The sequence below is a fragment of the Sminthopsis crassicaudata genome, chromosome 2 (assembly GCF_048593235.1).
Source record: "Sminthopsis crassicaudata isolate SCR6 chromosome 2, ASM4859323v1, whole genome shotgun sequence".
In the NCBI taxonomy this organism is placed as follows: domain Eukaryota; kingdom Metazoa; phylum Chordata; class Mammalia; order Dasyuromorphia; family Dasyuridae; genus Sminthopsis; species Sminthopsis crassicaudata.
Genome location: NC_133618.1, coordinates 259,986,932 through 260,014,455, shown reverse-complemented (window position 1 = coordinate 260,014,455; position 27,524 = coordinate 259,986,932). Strand labels below are relative to the sequence as shown.

Genomic DNA, 27,524 nt, shown 5'->3' with positions numbered 1-27,524 from the left:
ATATTCCACTTTTCATGATCCCATTTATAGTTTTTCTTGGCAAAGATAATAAAGTGGTTGGACATAAAATCTATCTCATTTTGCAGATAAGAAAACTGAGGCAAAGGGGTTAAGTGACTTGCCTAGAATCGCACAAGTAAATAAGGGCGAACTTGAATTCCAAAAAAAAAAAAAAAAAAAGAGTTTCCTGTCTCCTGGTCCAGAACTTTATCTACTGCATGACCTAGCAGTAAGGATTACCTAGCATTACCTATCTGTAAGGTGATACTAGCTACTTAATTAGAAGAAATATCATGATATAGGTTAGGATTAGCAAAATTTTGTGTAAAAGGTATGTTTTCTTAATTATATACCCAACATGGTGTGGCAAAAATGAAGAAAATCATAGAAATAGAATAAGAAGTAAAGAAATTATTTTAGGGTTTATAACTTGAATTTTGTGGAATACAATTAATAATATAAATTTGTCACAGATTTAGGTCATTAGAAGACAGAAGTAACTAAGGCAAACATTTCATCAGACCTGTAGATCATTAATCTTTTCCTTATTTCCAAGAGAGATTTTCCCAGTAGACTGGTCCCCTTTAAAAAAAAATGAAAATTCTCCTGAGATTCACCAATATAGGTCCCCAAAATTTTACCTACTTTATTGCATCTACTTATATCTAAGGATCCAGTGGTCACCCAAACTGGTGGTGGAGAGGAGAGGATAATACAGAAGGGACACTTCAAGAATTAACTAATAATGCCTGAGAAGAAAACTGAAACTTCAAAAGAATAATTCAGATGAACCATAAATCATCCTTGAGAGACTCACTCTCTGCATCTCCACATACCCTTTTAAATTCCCTTCATTAGGGATCAAATTCCAAGAGTTTTTAACCTATTAATTGATTAAAAATAAATATGACATACCATTCACCTGGCAACTGTATCTACTTGACCAATTGGGGAGTGGTCCAGGAGGGTGAATCAGGTGTTTAAGATTTCTTCTTCAATCCAGATGAGAAATGAGAACTACCAAATAAAGATAGCATCTAAGCTGGTGATCATCTGATCATTGTTTTTCTGGGTTGTTTTTTTTCTATGCCCTAATGATTGGAAAGAATCCAGAATACTCTGTTCCTATATAATCTATTCTCTCCTGCATCAGAGTTAAGAAAAAGAAAATTCCCAAGGTAATACAATGATTAGTACAGAGCTTTTAAGATGTTGAGTGGCAGTTGTGTGGATACTAGATCAAAAGGAAGACTGACAAAGTGAAGAATCCAGAGTGCTGAGCTGCAGGTGAGTGGATAAATCATTTGAATGTAAAGCTCAAACTTAAATTTTCTTTTTTCAGCTCTTTTCATAACTGAGAGGAGACCATAGTGGGTAACAATCTTCTCATTACATACATATATATCCCTATACACTTCTGCCTAGGAAATTTTGAGGTATACTTAACAGTAAATCTCTGAAAAACTGACATGCTTTGAAAACTACAGCTTTTATGTGTCAAGCAACAACACACACAGAACACTTAAGGGCAGTTAGAGTAGGGTTTGATTCCATTTGGAAATTGGTACTCTCTATTATTCTCCAACAGAGAATCCCAACAAGATATTGCTAATATTGAATCCATGAGTGATCCTCAGCATTAGAATTCCCTCATCTTCTTGCATGAAATCATTAGATATAGTTCATAAAATATAAAGAAAATATGTTAAAACTTATTAGTGCAGAACACATCATTAAGAGTCTGTGTTATTTGCAGTACTCAGTAAGTGACTTTGCAGGATTTCATGATGCATTCCATTTATATTTTAGCAATTTTCCCTCCAGTATGACTTCCCATCCTGTTTTACATTTCAAGTACAAATAATCTTTCTCTTTGTCCATTTACTTCTCCAAAGTGATTTGTCACCTTTCTTGAGTGTCTATCTTACCTCCTGCCTTCACCCCAGATTAAATTGCTCCTAGTTTTGTAAACCCCAAAAAAGAAATCTAGTCAGCCCATTCAGTCTTTTTATAAGAAATCATGTGATAAGGGCAGCTAGATGGCACAGTGTACCAGCCCTGAAGTCAGGAGGACCTGAGTTCAAATCTGGCCTCAGACACTTAACACTTCCTAGCTGTGTGACCCTAAGCAAATCACTTAACCCCAATTGCCTCAGCAGAAAAAAAAAAAAAAAAAGGAAGAAAGAAATCATGTGATACATGCATTAGTAGAGAGAATACACTTAATTCTGAACACCCACTTAGAAAGATAACTTTTATATTTCTATGTAAAATTATAAAAAAGAATAGAATTTCAAGAATAGTTTTAGGAAGGAATGACTATATTAGGGAAAAAAAGCTTCATGCCTCAAGACACCAAGTTGAATAGAGATGATAATGAGTTTGAGTCAAAAAATAAAATGCATGTAAAAGAGCAAGTATGCTAAGAAATGTTTACAAATTTTTAGGGGGGAATATAGGCATAATGCCCCATTCAGCTTAAATACTATTAATATTTCTTCCATTAGAATTTTAAGTCTAACTAATACATTGCTGGTGGAGTTGTGAAAGAATCCAGCCATTCTGGAGAGCAATTTGGAACTATGCCCAAAAAGTTATCAAACTGTGCATACCCTTTGACCCAGCAGTGCTACTACTGGGCTTATATCCCAAAGAAATACTAAAGAGGGGAAAGAGACATATATGTGCCAAAATGTTTGTGGCAGCTCTTTTTGTTGTAGCTAGAAACTGGAAGATGAATGGATGTCCATCAGTTGGAGAATGGTTGGGTAAATTATGGTATATGAAGGTTATGGAATATTATTGCTCTGTAAGAAATGACCAGCAGGATGAACACAGAGAGGCTTGGAGAGACTTACATCAACTGTTGCTGAGTGAAATGAGCAGAACCAGAAGATCACTGTACACTTCAACAACAATACTGTATGAGGATGTATTCTGATGGAAGTGGAAATCTTCAACATAAAGAAGAGCTAACTCACTTCCAGTTGATCAATGATGGACAGAGGTAGCTACACCCAGAGAAGAAACACTTGGAAATGAATGTAAATTGTTAGCACTAATATCTGTCTGACCAGGTTACATGTACCTTTGGAATCTAATGCTTATTGTGCAACAAGAAAATGGTATTTACACACATGTATTGTATCTAGGTTATATTGTAACACAAGTAAAATGTATGGGATTGCCTGTCATCGGGGGGAGGGAGTAGAGGGGGGGGATAATTTGGAAAAATGAATACAAGGGATAATATTATAAAAATATATATATAATAAAAAATTATTTAAAAAAAAAAAGAATTTTAAGTCTAGACTATCAACAAAACAATACATCAAGTTCTGATTAATTCTGTTTATTGATTCCCTAGGTGTTAAACTAAACTAAACTAAACTATTCTCTAATCTGGTTCCAACACATCACTGTGAGTAGGAGATAAGATTCTTGCTAGAACAATGAAAAGGTAATCCTGCTTATCTTCTGGTGAGCAGGAACCTGGTTTAGATAGTCTCAGGATCACAAGAATGCCCTGATACCTCTGCTAGGCAATAGGCTTTGATAAACCAGAACATTTCAGCAATGAAGCCCAACTGACCAATTGATGATTAATTTCTATTGTCCCTCCCAATCACAGAAATTCATAGGAAGGAGAAAGAGATAGAAAGAATGTGTGTGTGTGTGTGTGACAGAGAGAGAGAAAGAGAAAGAGAGAGAGAGAGAGAGAGAGAGAGAGAGAGAGAGAGAGAGAAAGAGAGAGAGAGAGAGAAAGAGGGAGAGAGAGAGGAGAGAGAGAGAGAGAGAGAGAGAGAGAGAGAGAGAGAGAGAGAGAGAGAGAGAGAGAGAGAGAGAGAGAGAGAGAGAGAAATTTTAGAATTGTGTTGAAATAAGACAATATATCTTTGGTGCCTTGGGTCCTGAAGTCTATTCTCTTTTATATATGTTTTGCAGATATTTCCTAGAGCATGATTTCCTTCCAGAAAAAGGAAAATACTGTTTATATGACATATATTATCTGCCAGGAATTGTCTAAGGTCTTCTTACAAATATCATATCATTTGATCCTCACAACAACCCTGCTGTAGAGTACTATTCTTGTCAACATTTTACAGTTGAAGAAACCAAGGCAAAAAGCAATTGAATGATTTGCCCACCATCCCATAGTTAATAAATGCCCCAGACAGAATTTAAACTCATGTCTTGTCATTCTAGGCCTAATATATTCAATTTATCATCAGCTCTCTTTGAAGGTAAGATGTCCAAATGAGCAAATGCTGCATGGTCCCCAGATTATTTCCCGAATCACGGTCTTTTTGTCCAAGTATGCTGATCTGGACCCACTAAACAGTATAGGTAATTCTTTTTCAATAGCTGTAGCTTCAGGCTCTTCAGAAACTTGAAATGTACATTTTTTGATCTCTCTTTCTTTCTGGCATTTCAGTCATGTGGCATCCCAAAAGCTAGATTGGGCTTTGAATACCAAAAAGGATAAGGAATTCAAAAGCATAGCATGTAAAAACTGGTAAAGACTTTGGTAATCAAGTCACTTGAACTTTATTATTATTAAAGATATTTAGGCAGTAGCATAATATAATCTCTGTAGAAATGATTGGGGCTGAGAGAAACAAGAAGCAATTGAAACAATTATAAGTCTAAGCAAGAGGTAATGAAGACCTGCACTACTAAGATGGTGGTGAAAATAGTAAGGGAAGAACAGAAGTTATAAATGTGGGTGGGGAGAGAGTATTGGTTACATAGATATTGTATCCAAAAATGATCTGGGAGTTTTAAATGAACTCTCAATGGATTGATAGTGTGATTCAATATGGTACTGCATCAAAAGAGGCATACTACACTGAAATTATTGTCTAAAAGTGAGAGTCACCCCTAGTCAGATCATCTCTGAAATAGTAGGGTTAGTTCTTGGTGCTGCATATTAGAAAATAACCTGAAGAGCACCCGGAGAAAGGGTAATGACCATGATGGTGAAAGACCTCAATATAATATCCTAAGATTAAACATCTTGCCAAGGATTGTTTAATGGTATCAAGAATGCTAAGGCAGAGGAAGAATGTGTTTGAGGAACTATAACAGGTAAAAGGGACTAGATTCATTCTCTTTGGTTGGAGAGGATAGAATAAGAAACATAGGCAAAGTCCCTAAGAACAAACTTAAGTTGACCCTTATTAGGAATTAGGACAATATTGCTATTGTCCATAAAATAGGTTGGATAATCTCAGGAGAAAACAGGATTCCTCCTTCTTGCAAGTCTTCAAAGTACGAATAACCATGTCACGTACATTGTAGAAGGTCTTCATGTTCACATGTGAGTTAAATCATTAGATTCAAATTCTCATAGAAATGTGGCCACTGAATTATATAGAAGGATTCCTATGTTTGTATATTAATTGTGGAGAAAAGACCTAAATTGACATTATCTATTATATTGTATTTTTCTTTATTTGTTAAATGTTTTGTATTTTAATCTGGCTCCTGTCAAATTCAGAAGGATTGTAGGCCTCATACAGTCCATAAGCTGTCTGTTTGATAACTCCAGATTAAATCCTATTAGAAGGCCTATGACCTCTTTCAAGAGAGTCTATTATTTGGTGGCATTTACTTCATACAAAAATTTTCAGAAATAATTGTTCTGCAATGTATCATATACTTTATCAGTTATCAAGATATAATAAGGGATAGATTTAATCATCAAGAGAAAATTCATATTAAGCATTAGTGATTTGTAACATGTATACAATTGTACTATGATTCATTATCTTTTGATTTATCATTATCAAAAGCCTCTGGCAGGCTTCTTAACAAAAATATCCACACTGAGATGTGATGAAAATGTTTTTCACTGAAACAAAATTGTATTGATTTGCTGTATCTTTAATATGCTTTAGCTACATGAGCCAGCATGATTTGTTGCAAAAAATTCTGAATTCAGGATAAAGACTAGAATTCAAATTCTACCACCGGAGTTACTATCTCAATAACACTGACAAATAAATTTATAGCTCAGAGCCTTAGTTTATTCATCTGCAAATTCAGAATAATATTATCTATGTCACCTAACTAAAAAAACTATTGTGCATGTCAAATGAGCTATATTTAAAATGTTTAAAATATTTAGCTATTGTTATGAAATTAAATCAAGATCCTGATAAAATATAAAGATCTTACAGTCAAGAATTAGTTCATTTTTGTCTTTTCATTCAGATTAGATCAACTACTGCAAACTAAAATAACATTAAAATATCACTTACTGATATTTCAGAAAAGATGCCATAACATTCCTGCAAAGAGCTATGAAAGATTTTAAAAAATGTTTTATAGTATAAAAATAACCACAAGTAACAAATTCTGAAAACTGGGCTGTTGAACTTTTTGGTACTAAAGCGTACATACATTAAAAGTCTTCTTCAAATGATACATCTTTCTTAAATACCTAAAAAGTTGTTATGACTTTATTGGATGAGTGAAAAGGAAATCCGACAGTCTGTTTCTGTAGATACCTGAATCTTGGGTACCATATAAACAAGGAGAGATGGCAATTGAAGTCTGAATTGGAGGATCAAATTATATTTGCTTAGCCCAGGTCAACTCCAAAGAATCCATTAATAAACACTTATTCCTTTCTTCTCTTTCTTGAATAGGGCATCAACAAAGCTGAAGTCTGAGGAATTTAGAAAAACACAGATTGTGAGGTGAGAGCACACAATTATTATATTATTTTAATAATATTATTATAATTATTATTTTATAAACTGATTTGCATATGACAAGATATTTATTTTACAAATTCTATCAAGTGCTCATTAAAATCCTTGTCCTAATAATGACTAAAATGAAAGACCATTGATGTGTTGACCTTTTCTATCTTATCCACAGCTCAAACTCAATGAACAAGTCAAGAGCACATACTGTGACTGAATTTATCATCTTGGGTTTCACTGGTACCTGGGAGACACGAATCTTACTCTTTTCTCTTTTCTTCATAATCTATATCATAACCATGGCAGGGAATGGGGCCATCATGTGTGCAGTGAGGTGGGACCAGAGAGGCTCCACACACCCATCTATATCCTCTTAGGTAACTTTGCCTTTCTGGAATTCTGGTATATAAACTCCACTGTGCCCAGAATTTTAGGAAACCTTCTCTCAGAAACAAAAACCATCTCTTTTCCTGGCTGTTTCATCCAATTCTATTTCTTTTTCTCCCTGCTGCAACTGGAATCATTTTCCTGTGTATCATGGCTTATGACCGTTATCTTGCCATCTGCTGCCCACTACACTCCCCAACTATCATGACCCTAAAGCACTGTTGTACCTTGATGTTTGTATGTTGGGTGCTGGGCTTCTTAGTCTTTTTTCTATCTACTATCCAGCTCTCTCAGCTATCATTCTTGATTCCAACATCATTGACCATATTGTCTGTGACAGGGATGTACTAATAGCTCCATCATATGTCCCTGCTCCTGCCACCAAAATTCTGTTCTCTATCCTAAGCTGCTTCCTCACCTTCCTTTCCATACTCTACATCCTTGGCTCTTATATCCTCCTACTAAGAGCTGTATTACAAGTACCTTCAGCTGCTGGCCAGCGTAAAGCCTTCTCCACATGTGGTTCCCATCTAGCCATAGTCTGCCTCTTCTTTGGGAGCCTTATGATCATGTACGTGAGTCCAACATCTGAGAACTCTGAAGTACAAAAGATCATAAGCTTATTGTATATAGTGGTCACACCACACTTAAACTCTGATCTACAGTCTCCGAAACAAGGAGATGAAGGCTGCTCTGAGAAAAGTCCTAGGAATCGATTCAGAATAAAAGAAAAGCTGCATACATGAATTTTACATGTGGTTTTATGCTCTAAAGACAGACAATTCAATTTTAACAAACAATGACAAAGTACTTGCCTTCAGCAACACAATAGAAGAAACAAATATGAATAAAGGAATATTGAGTAAGGCATATTCTTATACTAGTTCTGAAAGTTGAGAGTTGAGATGAGAAAGCTTCTCAGAAAAATCCTTATCTTGTTATGCTTTGCCTTGGCTATCCTGGTTCAGGTGAACTTCAACTGAGACTAAGAATCAAATAACCTCAGCTAAGAATAAGAATCAAATAAAACCAATACTTGAAAACACTAATGATCATATAGGTTTTAAAATAGTTTTACTTATTCTTTGATATTTGGATCATCCCAGTCCATTCTGCTATTGACTGCTAGAAATAGATTCATTTTTATATAATCCACTAACTCTTTGTGACTGAGGTCATTCAAAGAGGTGATATAAAGATTAAAATAAAAAATTAACTGGAAAAATAGAGATTGAGACTTTGATCTAAACAGAACTACAAATTGACTCTTTTGCCTGGTTTGATTAGAACCTACCATTATAAATTTTCTTAGTGAATACAATCTTCAATATCAACAAGAGAACATTTAGAATGCAAAGAACAAAATGAAATATTTTATTTTTAGAAGAAACCATGAATATCTTTAGGGAACCATTTAGTGTGGGTTTTTAAGAGACTTTCAAAGACTATGATTCAGATTAAGGACAAAAGGAAATTTTCAAACACAAACCATTCATTTTAATCCAAAATGCAGTTCTAGTTGAGTCTTTTCAGTTGTGTCCCACTCTTTCATGATCCCATTTGGGATTTTCTTGGCAAATATACTGAAGTAATTTGCCATTTTCTTCTCCAATTTGTTTTATAGACCGGCAAATTAAAGCTAGCAGAGTTAAATGACTTGCCCAAAATCACACAGCTTGTATGTGTCTGAGGCCACATTTGAACTCTAAAAGTCTTACTGAATTTAGACCCAGACTTTCAGCCACTGTGCCACCTAGCTGTGAAAACAAATTAAAAACAAAATGACCCCTGCCATCAAGGACCCTACATTTTACTTAAGGAACAAATATGTAAACAAATAATTAAATATAAGGAATCCATAAAGCTATACAAAGTAATTTCAAGAGAAAAAACCTTCATAACTGAACTGAAATGGGAAACAAAAAAAGAGACTAGAATTCCATCTTCAAGGTAGGACTTTCAGGAGGTAGAAATGAAGATGTAGTGTTTCCCAGATGTGAAAGAACACTTGTACACTGAGACCTGATAGCCCTGAGGCGCCTGTACATCTGGAATGAGAGATTTTTATGGAAGATGCTAGGTCTCTCTTTATTACTGAGTAACCACTGGGGGTGTCCTTAAGGTTATTAAATTGTTAGTATGAGCATTTATGCCTTGGGAAAATGGCAAATTTAGGGATTGATTCATCATTTATTTATTTAATTTCCTTTTCCTTTTCCAAACTCTTCTGTAATTTCCATTTCCTTTTTTGATTTTTCTTCTCTTTTAAGATCTTATTTGAATTCTTCCAAGAGACACTTTTGAATTGGAGACAAGTTCATCCTCCCCTTTGAAATTTCATCTGGAGACATTTTGTCTTTAATGCCTTCAGAGTTCTATTCTTTTCTGTCTCTATAACACCTACCTATGGTCAGACCTCCTTTTGCTTTTTCGATCATTTTTAAAGATTGAGTATTAAGGGACAGGTCAATTCTCCGAGTGCCTCCACAGCTGTGGATCATAACATCTGAAGGAGGTGCAGGGCAGCCTTTGCTGACACAGGTGTTGCAAACTTGGAATGAGATAAATTAGAGGCAGAAGGAAGAGGAGAGAGGTCAGACCGTGCAATGGCTTCTCAGTGAGAGAGGTTAGAACAACTGCCTCTCAGTCTCCTTTTATCATCCTCTCACAAGAGGAGATCCATTCTGGGTTGGATCTTCAGCAGCTGTTGTTAGGTGACTCCCATATATTCTAACAGCTTCTGTGTATTCCAACAATTGAGATCTGCTCCTAGGGCACAGGGGAGATTAGCCCAAGCTTTCTTTAGAAGGTGACAGTAGCTTCATGCTTTGCTAGGGTAAGTACTACTGGCTTTCCCCCCTGTGCTAAGTGAGCCTGACAAGTCCTACCTGTTATGCTATGATTCAGGGGTTCACTATTTGCTTTCTGTAGTGGTGTTGAAAGTCTCACAGCTAGTCTCCTGAGCCACAGGCCTTCTGAACTAAGACAAAGTAGCCAATGCTTCTGTGTTTTGGCTAAGAGCTTAGATTCCCTGCACAGGGCCTTTCCACTCTGGCCTCCTTGCACTGAACCTATGCTGGGTCATGTCCCCTCCTGACTAATTGAAACAGATCTTTCTTGAAATCTTGCCACGATATATTCTGCTGTAAATTTGTTATAGGTTCAGTTATTCCAAAATCTGTTCAAAGGCTTGATCTGGTGTTGATTCTGAGGGAAGCCAAGAAGAGCTCAGGTAAAGTCCAGTCTACTCTGTGCCATCTTGACTCTGCCCTCTATATTCACAGATTATAAGTAACAGTAAACCGAGGAAATAAAAGATTTCCATTTACTGCTTTGGGAACAAAAAAATTACTTTTTTATTTTTATGTATGAGCAATCCCACCAACATATAGAGAGGGACATCCCAATGTCTTCTCATTTTATGAAGTTCTTATCCATATCATCCTTTACATCCTAAATAAACAAGCTATGAAACATGCTGGTGCCCTTCTTCTCAGTCTTTGAATTCTGAATGTGTACATTTTGAAATGTTTCAGTAAGATGAAGTACTCAATACCATAGCCACAATAGTATAAACTAAAATCACATTTTTAAAAGATGAAACCAGACCTATAGAATAGATGAGGAAATGTATCATCTTTCATTCTTTAGAAAAAAATGGGAGACTATGGAAAATTGTTACTGTATTAACATGTTACATGTATCTCTTCTTTGTGATAAATGATTACTTATTGAATTGGAAGGAAATAGGGGTTTGGGAATAATTGTGATGGAAAAAGAAAAGTAATAAAGCATTGAATTTATTGAAATTATTGATTGAAACTATTAAGTACATGGTTATACTTTTAAAGGAACTATGAAACTCTTTAAGAGTAATAATTAAGGGGCATCTAGGTGGTATAGTGAATAGAGCACAAGCCTTGAAGTCAGGAGAACCTGTGTTCAAATCTGGTCTCAGACACTTAACACTTCCTAGCTGTGTGACCCTGGGCAAGTCACTTAACCTCAATTGCCTCAGCAAAAAAAAAAAAAAAAAAAGAGTAGTAAACAAAACCTCAAACATCATGCTCAAAAACTGAGTGTAACTTTTCTCTTATCCCCTATTCTCACTAAATGATGATCCTTCTTTTCCCAATCAAACATTCTCTTATTAATGACTCTTTGATGACACTTCTTGTAGGCAATTCATGATCAGTAATGTAGCTTAGCCTAGTTACATTTACCATACCTCTGTTTTCCTTTGGGTCACACACAATTGTTTTTTCATTGTATTCCTAATTTTCCTATTGTTTCCTAATTTTCAGACAAATGCTATCCATCTCTTGAAGATTACTGGTGCTAAAAGGATAGATATGTGTCAGGAGAAAAGAATAGTCCACATAAAATACAACCATTTCTCCTATTCTATTTGTGAACCAAATTATTGCCCATCATCAGTGCTTATATAAGATTGACAGAGTGAAAGAAAGACAGAGACACAGAAACAGAAAAGGACAGACAGAAACAGAGTGGGAAGGGCAGGAGGGCAGAAATAGGGAAGAATAACAGAAGGGGAGGGGAAAGAGAGACAGAGTGAGAATGATGGATTAAATCAATGAGCTGCCTTTTGAACTCATATCATAATCTGAGAAATGTATATTCTAAATCTACCTGTTTTAGACACTGTGAACTATTAGCTCTTTTTTGTAAGAGAATATGGATCTTCAATATTCTGGGCCTTTGACACAAACAGAAAATATGATCTCTGTGAAAAATAATTTTTAAGTGCTTCATTGACCTTTTCTTATATTTTCATTAAAGAGGATTTAAGATACATTTAATATGTTGTCATAATTTATAATAAGAAAATAGGAACATTAGTTAAGGCTCCCATCATCATTTCTGATAATGTAGTGGGCATGCACCAAAAAGAATTAGGAAAACTTCTTTTCTTTCATAAATGGGTGATTCTAAAGCACCTGCACAATTGCTTCAGCATGAAAAGAATTATGCAGACCACAAAAAGAGGAATGTATGGGAATTGTCAAAAATATAGAGAAATATCCAGCCTCACATGAACATGGTAGAAAGTTAATGCTAATGTTCCTTGACTCCTGGAGAAAAGGGGACATTGCCAGATGGGTAAGCAAAATCAACAACAGAATAATAGAATAACAAAAAGGAGTCTTCAGAACAAATGGAGAACACAAAACCAAGGAGCAACAGGGCATAGAACCATGATATGAGGAGAAAACATGGACCAGTCATTTGACTGCACTGTAAATCATGTGGATTGTGTAGTTTCCAAGTACTACATGTGATTCACCAGCAACTTAGAACAAAATAAACTTTTTTTTTTGAAACTCCAAAGGCTCACATGTGAGCTCCATTCATGCATTTGAAGACAACTATTAAGTCTACTATTTTCCAAATGAAATATTCCCAATTTCTTCATCATATAGCATGGTGTCAAGATTTCACAACCCTAATGGCCATGGCATCATATATCATGACTATCACTTCCTCATTTTTAGAAGATCTGCTTCTCCTAATAGATTGTCCAAAACCCTATTGCCTTCTTTACCTGCTGAATCTCAGAATTAATTCATAAGAATTTTTGCACATTTCTGAACCCTGTGGAACTTTTCCCAAAGGACTTGCTACATAATCATTCTTCTTTTCTATCAATGAACACTGTGCTTCTAATACCACCTGTAAAAATGAGTTTTAAAAACAGAGAAGGAAAGGAGGAAATGAGGGAGGGAGCTGGAATAAGAACAAAAGTATTGAGTGCATTTTAGAAGATACTAGCTATATCATGAGAGAGGAATGATCATGGCATAGAAAAAGGTTATGTCAATAAATGTGAAAAAGATGTTTAATAAATTAAATGCTTATCCAAAGACTTAGAAAAATAGTAGATGCCCATCAATTGGGAATGGTTGAAAAAGTTGTGGTATATGAAGATATTGGAATATTATTGTTATATTTAAAAAATGATGAAAAGGTGATTTTTAAAAGCTTGGAAAGATTTATGTGAACTGATGTTGAACAAAACAAGCTGAACCAGGAATACGCTGTATACAATAACATCAAGAATGGACTATGATCAACTATGAAAGACTTGGTTATTCTTAGTGGGTCAGTGATCCAAAGCAATCCCAACAGACTTTGGACAGATCTGCATCAAGAAAAAGAACTAAGGAAGCAATGTAAATCAACACATGCTATGTTCATTTTTTTCTGTTTTTTATCTCTCCAATGTTTTTTCCCTCTTGCTCTGATTTTTCTGTCCCAACATGATTCATAAAGCAATGTGTATTAAAAATAAATTAACTAGGAACAAATAAATAAATAAAATTATTATGGTTGAACAGAAAGGAAGAAAATCATAAAAATAGAGTAAAAGGTAAAAAAAAAAAAAGAACAAAATGTTTGTTGCTTAAATTTAATTATATTAACTTGTGGTAGATAAGCCAAACAAATACAGCTTATTAGAAGGAAGATGTGTTAAACTGATGCAGAGGTGAAGTGAGTAATACCAAAAGAATAATCAGGTTTGATAGATTTTGTATTTCTCAACAAAATAATGATCTAAGGCAATACTAAAAGACTCATGATGGAAAATGTTATCTACATGCAGAGAAAGAACTGTGAAGTCTGAGTATAGATTGAAACATACCATTTTCACCTTTTTCATTCTCTTTTCTGTCTCATGGATTTTCTTCTTCCACAATATGACTAATGTGGAAATAACTTTAATATGATTGTACATCTATGACCTATACCACATTGACATCATGCTAAGGTATAAGGAGAGTGGGGAGGTAGAGGATAAAGGAAATCAAAATCATATAAAAGTAAGCGTCAAAAACTAAAAAACAATTTTGAAAAAGATGTATATGAGGCAAATATTTCTTCGGGAATAGAAAGAATCATGAAACTTTTCCTCATTTCCAAGAGTAGATTATTTCTCAGGAGACTATTCCCTCTCCTTTTAAACTAATGGGCATTCTCCTGAGATCCATCTAAATGTAATCCTAAACATTTAGACCTAAAGGCCAATCTACTATGAATGAGAGAGAAGGTGCTCATATAGATGGTTCACTTAAAGCCCAACCAAAGATCATTGCAAACATACCTGGGACATCATGGAAATCATTTGTGAGAAAAACAAATTCTGCCCTATGGCTATCTAATTCCCTTTGTCATCTCCCAATTCCTTTCAAAGTCTCTTCATTAGGAATCAGACTCTAAGAGTATTCCAGCTACATGAAGAATAGAAATATCACATATCATGTTCCTAATAACCTTATCTACTTAAGAAAAGTGAAGCAGGAAGGTGACTCAGGTTTTCCTGAGGCTTCTTCTTCAATTCAGGCTAGATATATCAACCTACAAGTAAAGACAGCTTCACAAATGGTGAACATCACTATTCTGCCTCTATGCACTAACTACAAGTAATCCAAAAACTCTGTTATACAATCCATTCTGTACTCTGCCAGAGCTAAAGGAGGAGAAATGGAAAGTTCCATGGTTAAGGCTATAATGGCATAGAGCTTTGTAAGATGTTGGGTAACAATTAAATGTGAAGCAGAGATCAGAGCAAAGACTTTCCAGCCCAGATTTCAAATGAAAATATATACAGTTGGAATGGGGAAGTCCAAATTCAAGATTTCTCTTCTCAGCTTGCTCTAAGACCATTTGATAAGGAGACCATGTTGGATGAGCTAGCTTCTCTTTCCATACCTATACACTACATAATTCTTCCTCAGAAAATTGAATTGAATCACACTTTAAATATAATCCTTTTTTCCTCTGGCATGCTTTTGTTTTATGGAAGAACAATTCACAATATACATAATAATAAGTTGTGTGATCAAACAAAATATCTCCTTCTGCCCTCAACCCAAATTAAATGATCTGGACACAGTATTTTAAGTAGTTATCTTTCAATAGTTTTTGCTTCAGGCTCCATTGTAGCCTCAAAATTACATTCTGAGGACTTTTCATTTATGTGTGTCAATTAATGTGCCATCCAAAAAGGCAGATTGGGTTTTGAAAAGCCACAATTAGAAGCATGTAAGAACTAGAAAGAACTTTAGTGATCATCAAGTCACTTTATTCAGTAAAGTTAACAAATCTTTAGGCATTGAAGATCTTTGTACAATTGGGTCCCACAGCCTCTATAGAACTGATTGTTTTCTGCAAAAGAATAAAAGTAGAAAAACAGGTTAAGAAGGAATTATAGGAGTCCAAGCAAGAGGCAATGAAAGCCTGAATGACTATGGGTGGTGATGGAAATAGAAAAAAGAGGATAGATGTTATAAGGGAAAAAATGGAAAATGTTACACAAATATTCCATCCACAAATGACCTGGTTTTTTGTTGTTGTGATGGTCCATTCATGCCCTGTTTTTCTTGATTTGTGACTTTCATGGCAAAGAAACTAGAGTAGTTGGCCATTTCTTTCTCTATCTCATTTTTCAGATGGAAGAACTGAAGCAAAAAGAGTTAAGTGACTTGCCTAAGGTCACACAGCTAGTAAGTATCTGAGACCAGATTTGAATTCACAAAGATGAGTTTCCTGACTCCAGACCAAGCATTTTATCCACTCTCACCATATAGCTGACCCTCTATAAGGTGATACTAGTTATTTAATTAGTGGAATTACCATGATATGTTAGGATTAATTCAATTATTATTTTTAAAAAGATTAATTCAATTTTTATGAAAAGGTGTTTTAAAAATGATATGCTCATCATGATTTCACAAAAATGAAGAAAATTATAGAAAAAAATAAAGAAGTTTTATATATATATTTGAATTTTGCAGGATAGTGATGTACATTTTCACTTCAAAAGCAACCACAAGAGAATTCTGACACAAATTTAGGTCATTGAAGGCAGAAGTGTGTGAGGCAAACATTTCATCAGGTAGTGAAGAGACCTATGAATCATTAACCTTCTTCTCATTCCCAAGAGATGATGTTTTCTCAATAGACTGTCCCCCATTTTAAAAAATGTAAGTTCTCCTGAGAGTCACTAAGACAGCTTCCCAAACTTTTATCTACTTCATTATATATATATATATATTAGTTATACGCAAGAATCAGTTGTTTGACCAAATTTATGGAGGAGGAGCTATGAAGAGATACTTAAGGTAGCAACTAATGATGCCTAAGAAGAAATCTAGGACTTGAAAGAAATAATTTACATAAAGCAGAAATTAAGTCTTGTAAGAGAATGACTATTATCTCCACACCCTTTTAAATTCCCTTAATCAGGTGTCAGATTCCAAGAGTTTATACTATTAAATGATTAATATTATTTAATTGATTAATAACCACCTAACAACATCATCTATTTCACCGATGAGAGAAATAGTTCAGACTCAGTTATTCCAAAGATTTCTTCTTCAACACAAACTAGAAAACAACAATTACCAAGTAAAAATACCATCTAAACTAGTGTTCATCTGGTCATTTTTCAATGCATTTTTCCTATGCATTGATTACTGAAAAAACCCCAGAATAGTCTTCCTTTGCAATGTATTCTGCACTCCATCAGAGCTAAGATAAACAAAGTTCCAAAGTTTATAACACAGTTAGTACATGTTGATGTTGGCTGACAATTAAATGTGGATCAGAGGTCAAAGGAAAACGGACAGAGTGCAGAATCCAGAGTGCTCAGTTCCAGGTGAGTGAATGAATTATTTGAAAGGAAAGCCCAAACTTAGTGTTTCTCTTCTTAGGTCTAATCATGACTGATGGAGACAACAGTGAGTAGTTATTTTCTTATTCCATACCTATACATTACAAACTTCTTCCTAAGAAAATATGAATTAAACCTTCATTGAATCTCTGAAAAGCTGGCATGTTTGAGAACTACATTTTTTTTCTATTAAGCAACACTATACAGGATACATTTATGTAACTATAGGCTGTTAGATTCAGTTTTTACCCTACTTGGAAGTTGATATTCTCAATACTAAATTAAGCTCCTAAAATGTTAATATGGAATATTCATTCAAAAGTCCATGAGTGATCTTCAACATTTTTTGAAGCCCTTATTCTTCCTGCATGAAATCATAAGGCAAACTTGATGATATATATATTTTTAAAATGTGTAGAAACTTATTAGTACAGAACTTAATATGAAAAGACTGCGTTGATTTGCATTACCCAGTAATTGTCTATGCAGGATTCAATGATGCCTTCAACTTATCTATCAGTAACATTCCCTCCATTATGACTTCCGTCTTACTTTGTAATTTAAATACAGATAATTTTCCTCTTTGTCCATTTACTTTCCCATACCAATTTATTGCCTTTCTTCAGGATCTAAATTTCCTGTTGCCCTTACCCATTATTAAATTGTTCCTAAATTATATAAACTTCAAAAAGACAATCTAGGAAGCCCATTCAGCCCAATCTAGGAAGCATTCAGTGTTCCTATAAGAATGCATATGAAATATAAATTTGTAGAGAAAATATACTGAGGCACTCAGTTGGAAAGATACCATTTATATTTCTATATAAAAGAGAGAGGTAAGGATTTTAGACTTGTGTTAAGATGAAACAAGATATCTCTGTTTTGGGTCTTAATGTCAAGGTAGAAAACAGTTCAATGACTTGCTCAAGATGACATAGCAAGTAATTGCACCAGACCAAATTTGGGTCTTCCTCACTCTAGGCATAACATGCTATTATTCACTTGTGTCTAAAGGTAAGATATCCATAAGAGAATATGTTGTGTGGTCTCTAGATTGTTTCCTGAATTATGGCTTTTTTGTTAAACTCTGCTGATTTGGACATAATTAACATTAAAGATAGTTCTCTATCAATAGCTGTGGCCTCAGGTTCTACAGAAACCTGATATGGATATTCTTACACCATTTTTACAGTCATGTATAGACTGAACTTTGAATTTCAACAAGGATAAGGAATTCAGAAGTATAGCATGTAAGAAGTAGAAAGGACTTTTATATTCAAATTACTTGGACTTTATTCAATAAAGAACATGAAATTATTAAATATCTTTGATGGTAGCATGATTCAATCTCTGTAGGATTGATTGGAGCTAAGAGACACAAAAGGCAGGTAAAGAAGTTAAGAAACAATTGTAATGTAAGCAAGAGGTAATGAAGACCTGTATTATTCAGGTGGTGATAGAAATAGAGAGGGACAGATAGAACTTATAAGGGGGGGAAAAGGAGTATTTGTTACATAGATAATCCATCCAAAAATGATCTGGAAGTTTTAGTGAACTGCAACTTCAATGAGTTGATAGTGTGATAATTAAAAGTTACTCATTCAATATGCTACTGCATCAAGAGAAGTATAGGGTACAGAAATTACTGTTTTAAAGTGAAAGCCTTCCTTGGTCAGATTATCTCTGAAATATTATGGTTAGTTCTTAGTGCTGCATATTAGAAAATAAGCTGCAGAGCACCCAGAGAAAGGATATTGGCCATGATTGTAAAAGACCTCAAGATAACATCCTATGGCTAAACATCTTACCAAGGATTGTTTAATGGAACCAAGAATGCTAAGCCAGAAGAAAGGCATTTAATATTTTATCACAAGTAAAAGGGATAGTTATTCTACTTGGATGCAGAAGTGGGAATAAGAAGCATGGGCAAAGTTCCTAAGAGGCAAACTTAAACTTGACATTCATTAGGAATCTACTACTGGTAGTATCCATAAAGTAGGTTAGACAGCCTCAGGCAAGAACAGGATCCCCTTTGCTGTAGGTCCTCAAGCAAAGTAGAGAGGACCACTTGTCAGGTATATTGTGATGAGAACTCATGTTCACATGTGTGTTAGACCACTGGTGTCAAAATTATAAACAGAAATGGAGCCACTAATTCATACAAAAGGATCTCTGTGGTTACATATTGACTTTGGGAAGAAAACAAAAATTAATATCTATTTTCTATTTTCTATTTCTTTATTTGTTAAATGTTTCCCAATTATATTTTATTCTGGTTCCTACCACATTCAGGAAGGTTTTCAGCCTCATGCAATCCATGACTTGTGAATTTGACACTTCTGGATTAGAACCTATTAGTAGGTCCCTATGGTCTCTTCCAAATCTGAGAACCTGTGATTTAGTGACATTTACTTCATAGACAACATCTAAGTATCATCCATACCCTTTATGAATCATCAAGACAGTAAAGAATAGATTTAATCATCAGAAGAAAGCTCAGGGCTAAGATTTGTTTTATATCTGCTTCAATGATATGGAAAGTGCATGCACTTTGTAGTATGAAACATTGTCTTTTGATTTATTAGTATCAAAAACCTCTGATATATTTCTTAACAAAAGCACACAAGTGAAGACATGATAAAGCCTTGTTTCACTATAAAGAGAATGTATTAATTTGCTGTGTCCTTATTATGCATTAGCTACATAAGGCAGGACAACTTTTGGAAAAAATGCTGAATTCAGAGTAAAGACCCAAATCCAAATCCTGTCACCAATATTACTAGCTTTATAACAAAGAAAAGTAAATTTACAATTCAGAGCCTCAGTTTATTCTACTTCAAATTCAGAATAATAATATCTAGGACACCTAACTATAAGCACCAAGATATATTTAAAGTATTATACACGATTCAGCTATTGTTATGAGATTAAAGATCCTAACAAAATGTAAGGTCCTTTTAGTCAAGAATCAGTTTATTTCTCTTTTTATTCAGATTAGACCAACCACTGTAAACTAAAATACACTCAAAAATGATACTTATTGATGTTTCAGAAAAGAAGCCTTAATGTTGCAGTCACAGAGCTAATGAAAGAAAATGTTTCATAGTATACAAAGAACACAATTAACTTAGAAAAAACTCTGAAAACTCGGCTCTTAATTTTTCTGTTATTGATTCCTATAGTCACTTAACAGTTTCCATTATACAATAAATCTTTCTTAAATAACTGAAAAGTTGCTATAATTTAATTGGATGAGTGAAAAGAAAATCTAAACAAGAAATGATAACTTGAAGATCAAATGACATATGATTAGCCTAAGCCTGCCTTAAAGTAACCATTTAATAAATACTTATTTCTGTCTTCTTTTCCTTGAAAAGGGCACCAAAAAGCTGAAGTCTGAGGAATTTGGAAAAATAGAGAGACTATGGGATGAGAGTAGTTCAGAATTATTATAAACTGATTTTTATATGACAAATTTTTTTAACAAATCCTACAAAGTCCTCATTAAATTCTTGACCTAGTAATGGCTATAATTCGAGGTCATTGATGGGATGAACTTTTCTGTTTTTTCCACAGTTCTGAGTTAAATGAACAAGTCAAGAACAGACACTGTGACTGAATTTGTCATCTTGGGTTTCACTGGTACCTGGGAGACACGAATCTTACTCTTTTCTCTTTTCTTCATAATCTATATCCTAACCATGGCAGGGAATGGGGCCATCATGTGTGCAGTGAAGTGGGACCAGAGGCTCCACACACCTATGTATATCCTCTTAGGGAACTTTGCCTTTCTGGAATTCTGGTATATAAACTCCACTATGCCTAGCATTTTAGAAAATCTTCTCTCAGAAACCAAAACCATCTCTTTTGTTGGCTGCTTCCTCCAGTTCTATTTCTTCTCCTCTCTAGGAACCATTGAAATCTATTTTCTGTGTATCATGGCTTATGATCGGTATCTTGCTATCTGCCGCCCACTACACTACCCAACCATCATGACCCTAAAGCACTGTTACACCTTAATGTCTGTATGCTGGATGCTAGGCTGCTTAAGTTATTTTCCATCTACTATCCAGCTCTCTCAGCTATCATTCTGTGATTCCAACATCATTGACCACATTATTTGTGACATGGATCCACTGATGGCTCTATCATGTGTTCCTGCTCCCAACACTGAAATTCTATTCTATATCCTAAGCTCTCTCATTCTCTTTCTCCCCATACTCTACATTCTTGGCTCTTATATCCTCTTACTAAGAGCTGTGCTACAAGTACCTTCAGCTGCTGGCCGGCGTAAAGCCTTCTCCACATGTGGATCCCATCTAGCCATAGTCTGCCTCTTTTTTGGGAGCCTTATGATCATGTATGTGAGCCCAACATCTGAGAACTCAGGAGAAGTACAAAAGATCATAAGCTTGTTGTATTTAGTGGTGACACCATGCTTAAACCCTCTGATCTATAGCCTCCGAAACAAAGAGATGAAGGCTGCCCTGAGAAAAGTCATGGGAATTGCTTCAGAATAAAAAAAGCTGGGTACATGAATTTTACATGTGGTTCTATGTTCTAAGAAGAGACAATTCAATCCAATAAACAAGTTTAAGTGCTTGCTTTCAGAAAACAATGGAAGAAACATAAAGATGAATAAAGGAACATTACAAAAGGAATATTCTTCTACTATTCCTGAAGGTTAAGAACTGAAATGAGACATCTCAGAAAGAACCCTTATGTTTTTATGCCCTGCCTTGATTGTCTCCTGGTTCAAATGAACCTCAGCTGACAGAATCAAATAAAATCATTACCTGAAAAGGGGTGATCACTTAGATTTCAAAATTATGTTGCTTTTTCTGTGCTATTTGAATTCTGTTGCTATGCTACTGGAAATAGACATTTTTATTTAATTTGCTCACCCTACTTGTCACTAAACCATTCACAGAGGTGATAGGATTTTAGAAGCTAAAATAGAAAATTGACTGGCAAAAAAATAAAAATCAAGACTTTAAGAGAACTACAAATTGACTCCTTTGCCTGATTCATTTAGAACTGTTATTATAAGTTGTCTTAGTGAATACAAATTTCAACAATCAATAAAAAACATTTCAGAGTACAAAGAACAAAAAGAAATTATTTTAAGAAACCATAAATTTCTTTAGGGGACAATATAATAGTTTGCTTTAAAAAAAAAAAAAATACTGACTCTCAGTGACCATGATTCAGTTTAGGAAAAAAATGAAATTTTCACAAACATACCACTCATTTGGATCCAAAATACAATTCTAGTTGAGGTATTTCCATTGTGTCCCACTTTTTCATTATGCTATTTGGGATTTTCTTTAGCAAATATACTGAAGTAATTTGCCATTTCCTTCTCCAGCTTGTTTTACAGACCAGCAAACTGAAAATGATAGAGTTAAGTGACTTGCTCAGAGTCACACAGCTAGAAAATGTCTGAGGCCACATTGAATTCAGGAAGTCTTCTTGAATTTAGAGCCAGACTTTTAGCCATTATGCCACCTAGCTATGAAAACAAATTAAAAACAAAATGGCCTCTGCCATCAAGGACTTTACATTTTACTGAGGCAACAAATATGTAAATAGATAATTAAGTACAAAGAATCCATAAAGCTATACAAAGTAATTACAAAAGAGAGGAAGCTTTAGCTGGAGAGTCAGAAAAGGCACTAGAACTTTGTCTTGGATCTAGGACTTTCAGGAGACATGGATACACTTGTGACCCTTCTCTGTATGTATGCATGAAAGATTGTAACAGAGATGGTAAGTCTCTCTTTTTCTCTGGGTAATCACCAATGGTGTCCTGAGGTTTTTAAATTTTCAGTATGGCTATTTATACTCTAGAAAATTGACAAATGCAGGGATTAATTCATCATTTTGTTCATTCTAGACTTTAGAAAGAGATGAAGAAAATGTAATCCTGCAAATTAAATTTAAGTGTATCATAAATGTTTTTTTTTCCTTGATAGCACCTTTGGAGAACATTTACCAGCACACTTCTGTTAACAATACAGCTGTTCTCTTTTCTTATTCTTAGATTCATAGAATATAAGCAACAGTAAACTGAGGAAATAGAATCTATCTCTTTTCTGCTTTAGGAACCAAGAAATGGCTTTTTTACTTTTGTGTAGCAGCAATCCCACCAACACATAGAGAGGGACACCCCAAGTCTTCTCATTCAATGAAGTTCTTATCCATATCATCCCATACATCCTTCACAAACAAGCTATGGAACATGCTGGGGATCTTTCCCTCAGTTTTTGAATTCTGAATGTATGCATTTTGAAAGATTTCAGTAAGATGAAGTATTCAATACTATAGCCACAACAGTATAAATTAAAATCACATTTTTAAAAAGATTAAACCAGACCTATAGAATAGATGAGAAACTGTATCATCTTTCATTCCTTAGAGATGTGGGACATGTTAAATAGTTGCTGGGTTAATAGATTATATATATCTCTTCTTTGGAATAAATGAATACTTATTGGATTTCTTTAGAATAACCATTTGAGAAATGATAGTGATGGAAAAAAGTCAAAATACATTAATTTTTTAAAAGATTAAAAATACAATAAATTCAGATTGAAATTACTGAGCACATGGTTATATTTTTCAAGGAACCTTGACATACTTTAAGTGTACTAAACAAAAATTCAAACTTCATGCTCAAAAACTGAGTGTAACTCACTCTTATACCTTATTCTGACTAAATGGTCAACCTTTCTTTTCCTATCAAACATTTTCTTGATAGTGTATTTTATGACACTTTTATAGGCAATTCATCACATACTTCAACCTAGTTACACTTACCAACTCTCTCAGTTGTTGTTGGGTAACACCCAATCATGATTTGTTATAGATTCTAATGTTCAGATAAATATCATTCATCTCTTAAAGACTATTGGTGTTGAAAAGAATTAAGCAGGCCAGAAAAGAGGAAATGTATGAGAACTGTCACAACTAGAGAGAAATACCCACCTCACATAAATGTAGAGGAAGGTAAATGCTAATTTTACCTGACCCATGACAGAAAAGGGTCATTGCCAGATAGGCAAGCAAAATCAACAACAGAATAACAGAATTATAGAAAAGACTTTTCAGAATAAATGAAAAACACAAAGCCAAAAAACAACAAGACATAAACCCATGATATGAGTAGTGAACATGGACCAGTCATGTGGATTATATAGGTTCTAGGTAGGACAACTGACTCACAAATAACTCAGAACAAAGTAAACTTTTCTTGAGATTCCAAGAACTCACATGTGAGCTACATTTAAATATTTAAAGATAGCTATTAAGCCTATTATTTTTCTATAAAACATCCCCAATTTCTTCATTATCCTCTAACTTGGTCTCAAGACCTTTCACAACCCTAATGGCCATGGCATCATCACTTCTTCATTCCCAAAAGCTTTGCCTCTCCTAATACTGCTCAAGATTCTGTTACCTTCTTTTTCTGCAGAATCTTAGTTCTGACTTACACAGAATTGTTACAGACTTCTGCATCCCATAGAACTTTTTTCCAGATAAATTGGTAACTTATTATTCTTCCTCTGTTTCAATGAACAATATGTGCATAATAATAAATAATTTCAAAAAATGTAATACACAAAATGCCAAATAATAATAAATAAGTTTTAAAAACAGAAAAAAGGAAGAAAAGAGGGAAGGAATGAAGGAAGAAAAAGAGTGGGGAAAGAATGAGAAAGAAAGAAAGAAAGAGAGAGAGAGAAAGAAAGAAAGAAAGAGACAGAAAGAAAGAAAGAAAGAAAGAAAAAGAAAGAAAGAAAGAAAGAAAGAAAGAAAGAAAGAAAGAAAGAAAGAAAGAAAGAAAGAAAGAAAGAAAGAGAGAAAGAAAGAAAGAAAGAAAGAAAGAAAGAAAGAAAGAAAGAAAGAAAGAAAGAAAGAAAGAAAGAAAGAAAGAAAGAAAGAAAGAAAGAAAGAAAGAAAGAAAGAAAGAAAGAAAGAAAGAAAGAAAGAAAGAAAGAAAGAAAGAAAGAAAGAAAGAAAGAAAAAGAAAGAGAGGGAGAGAGGGAGGGAGGGAGGGAGGGAGGAAGGGAGGAAGGAAGGAAGGAAGGAAGGAAGGAAGGAAGGAAGGAAGGAAGGAAGGAAGGAAGGAAGGAAGGAAGGAAGGAAGGAAGACATTCCTGTGAAGGAAAGGGACCACTGCCAGATGGGGAGGGAGGAAGGAAGGAGGGGAGGGAGGAAGGAACTAATGAATGAACGAAGGAAGGAAAGAAAGAAGGAACGAAGGAATAAAGGAAGGAAAAGAAAGAGGTGGCTGGAGTAAAAATAGAAAGGAGTGTATTTTAGTAGATACTAGCTATATCATTGGAGGAATGACCATGCCAAAAACGTGGATTATGCCAATATATGTGAAAAGATGTTTAATAAATTATATGTTCATCATGGATGAACAGAAATGAAGAGAAAATTTAAAATAGAGTTAAAATTAATAAAATCTTTGTAGCTTGATTTTACCTGTATAAATTTGTAATTGACAAGCCAAATAATTGCATTCAGTCACAGATAAGCTCATTAAAAAGTTGATATGTTGACTGATGCTGAATAAAGTAAGCAAAACCAAAAGAACACTGTACACATTAATAACAACATTGTGAGGATGATAAACTTTAATAGATTATGCTCTAATCGACATTATAATGATCTAAGACAATTCTAAAAGACATATCCCGAGATAGAGCAATAAAATCTGAATGCAAATTGAAGCATACTATTTTCATGGGTGTTTTTTTCTTTTTTTTCTTTCTTGAAGTTTTTCCCTTTTGTTCTAATTCTTCTTTCACAACATGACTAATATGGAAATAAGTTAAATAAAATTGTGTATATATAATCTATATCAGATTTATTGATGTCTTGCAAAGGAATAAGTGGAGTAAAGGGGGGAAATGAAAATGAAAATCATATAAAAATAAATGTCAAAAACTAAAGAATTTTTTTAAAAAGAAAGATGTAGGTGAGGCAAATATTTCATCAATGGGTAGAAAGAACTATGAATAATGAAACTTTTCCTGATTCCCAGAAGATTATTTCTCAGTAGACTACTCCCTCTCCATTTAAAATAATATTTGTTCTCCTGAGATGCACTTAAATATAATCCTAAACATTAATTTACTTCACTGTACTTACCTTGGAGTCAATCTACCATAAATGAGGGTGAAAGTGCTAGTATAAATGGGATACTTCAGGCAGCAACCAAAGATTGTTTCAAACATACCTGGCTCATCAGAGAAATCATTTAGATGAAAAACAAATTCTGTTCCATAGCAATCTAACTCCCTTTGCCATCTCCCTATCCCTTCAAAATCCCTTCTTCGGGGAACAGACTCCAAAAGTTTCCAGCTATTGGTTTATGAATAGAAATCTCATATATCATGCACTTATTAACTTTATCTATTCAACTATTAAGGAGAGTGACCCAGGAAGGTGACTGGGCAATCTCCAAGTAAAGACAGCACTACAGATGGTGATTATTACTATTCTGATCTCTCCTGTGCACTACTACAAATAATCCAGAACACTATGTTCCTGTACAATCCATTTTAGACTTTGCCAGAGCTAATGAAGGGGGGGAAGGAAAGTTCCAGGACTGATGCTGTTGTTGTTATATAGCTTTATAACATCTTGATTTAAAATTAAATGTGGATCAGAGATCAAAGCAAAGACTCCCCAGCCCAGATTCTAGCTGAAAGTATATGTAAATTGAATGGAGAAGTCCAAATTCAAGTTTTCTCTTCTCACTTTTCTCCATCACTATTTGATGAGGAAACCATGATGGATGAAAACTGAATTGAATCATGGTTACAATGGATTCCTTTTATTCTGATATGCTTTGAGGAATATAACTCTTATGTTTTAAGGAACAATATTTCACAATACATATTAATCCACATAATAAGTTGTGTGATCAAACTAACATAAACTTATTGACTTACAATAGGTGCTATATAAATATATTTCCTTCTCTTTTTTTCCTTTGTTAGAATTTTTTTGCAATTAAAAATCGGCATTCTTACTACAACTCCTCCCAACACTGAGCTTCAACAAAAAACTGATGATATTTGCCAATGAGTGATCCTTAATTTTATTTATTTATTTATTTTTGCTGAGGCAATTTAGGTTAAGTGACTTGCCCAGGATCACATAGCTAGGAAGTATTATGTGTCTGAGGTCACATTTGAACTCAAGTCCTTCTGACTTCAGGGCTGGTGCTCTATCCACTGCACCACCTACCTGCCCCCTGATCCCTAGTTTTAGAACACCAATATTCTTCCTGCATGGAGTTATAAAGTGTGCTTCATGATAATGAAACCTGACAAACAGAAATGTATTATATTTGCTTAAATACTATGGAATTGTGTCTATATGCAGTATCCCTTAATAAACTATGGAGGATTCTTGTCTGTCTTTATGTTTCAATAGCATATACTCCATTATGAATTTCTGTTCTATTTCATGACTTCAAGTAAACATGTTCTTTATATATTCACTTCTGCATGCCAACTTGTTGCTTCTGCTAGGATTCTGTTTCTTCCTGTCTTCAACCCAAATTGAACTAATCCTAAATCCTAACAATTTCCAGAAGCAGAATCTAGACAGCCCATTTTGGTGCCCTATGAGAAATCATGTAGTATATGGGTATGTGGAGAGAACATGCCTAAGTATGAGCACTCAAGTGGGAAACTACATTTTATATTGCT

At 34.4% G+C, this 27,524-nt stretch overlaps 1 protein-coding gene and 1 pseudogene across 1 annotated transcript; both read left to right on the top strand.

Moving 5' to 3' along the window:
• LOC141552762 (olfactory receptor 11H4-like) overlaps positions 1-7,826 on the top strand; it is a 28,196-nt pseudogene extending 20,370 nt beyond the window's left edge.
• Positions 7,827-20,342: 12,516 nt separating this feature from the next.
• LOC141552761 (olfactory receptor 11H4-like) lies at positions 20,343-21,311 on the top strand. Its single transcript, XM_074284762.1, is given in 1 exon segment — positions 20,343-21,311. A coding segment is annotated over 1 exon segment (969 nt).
• The last annotated feature ends 6,213 nt before the right edge of the window (positions 21,312-27,524 follow it).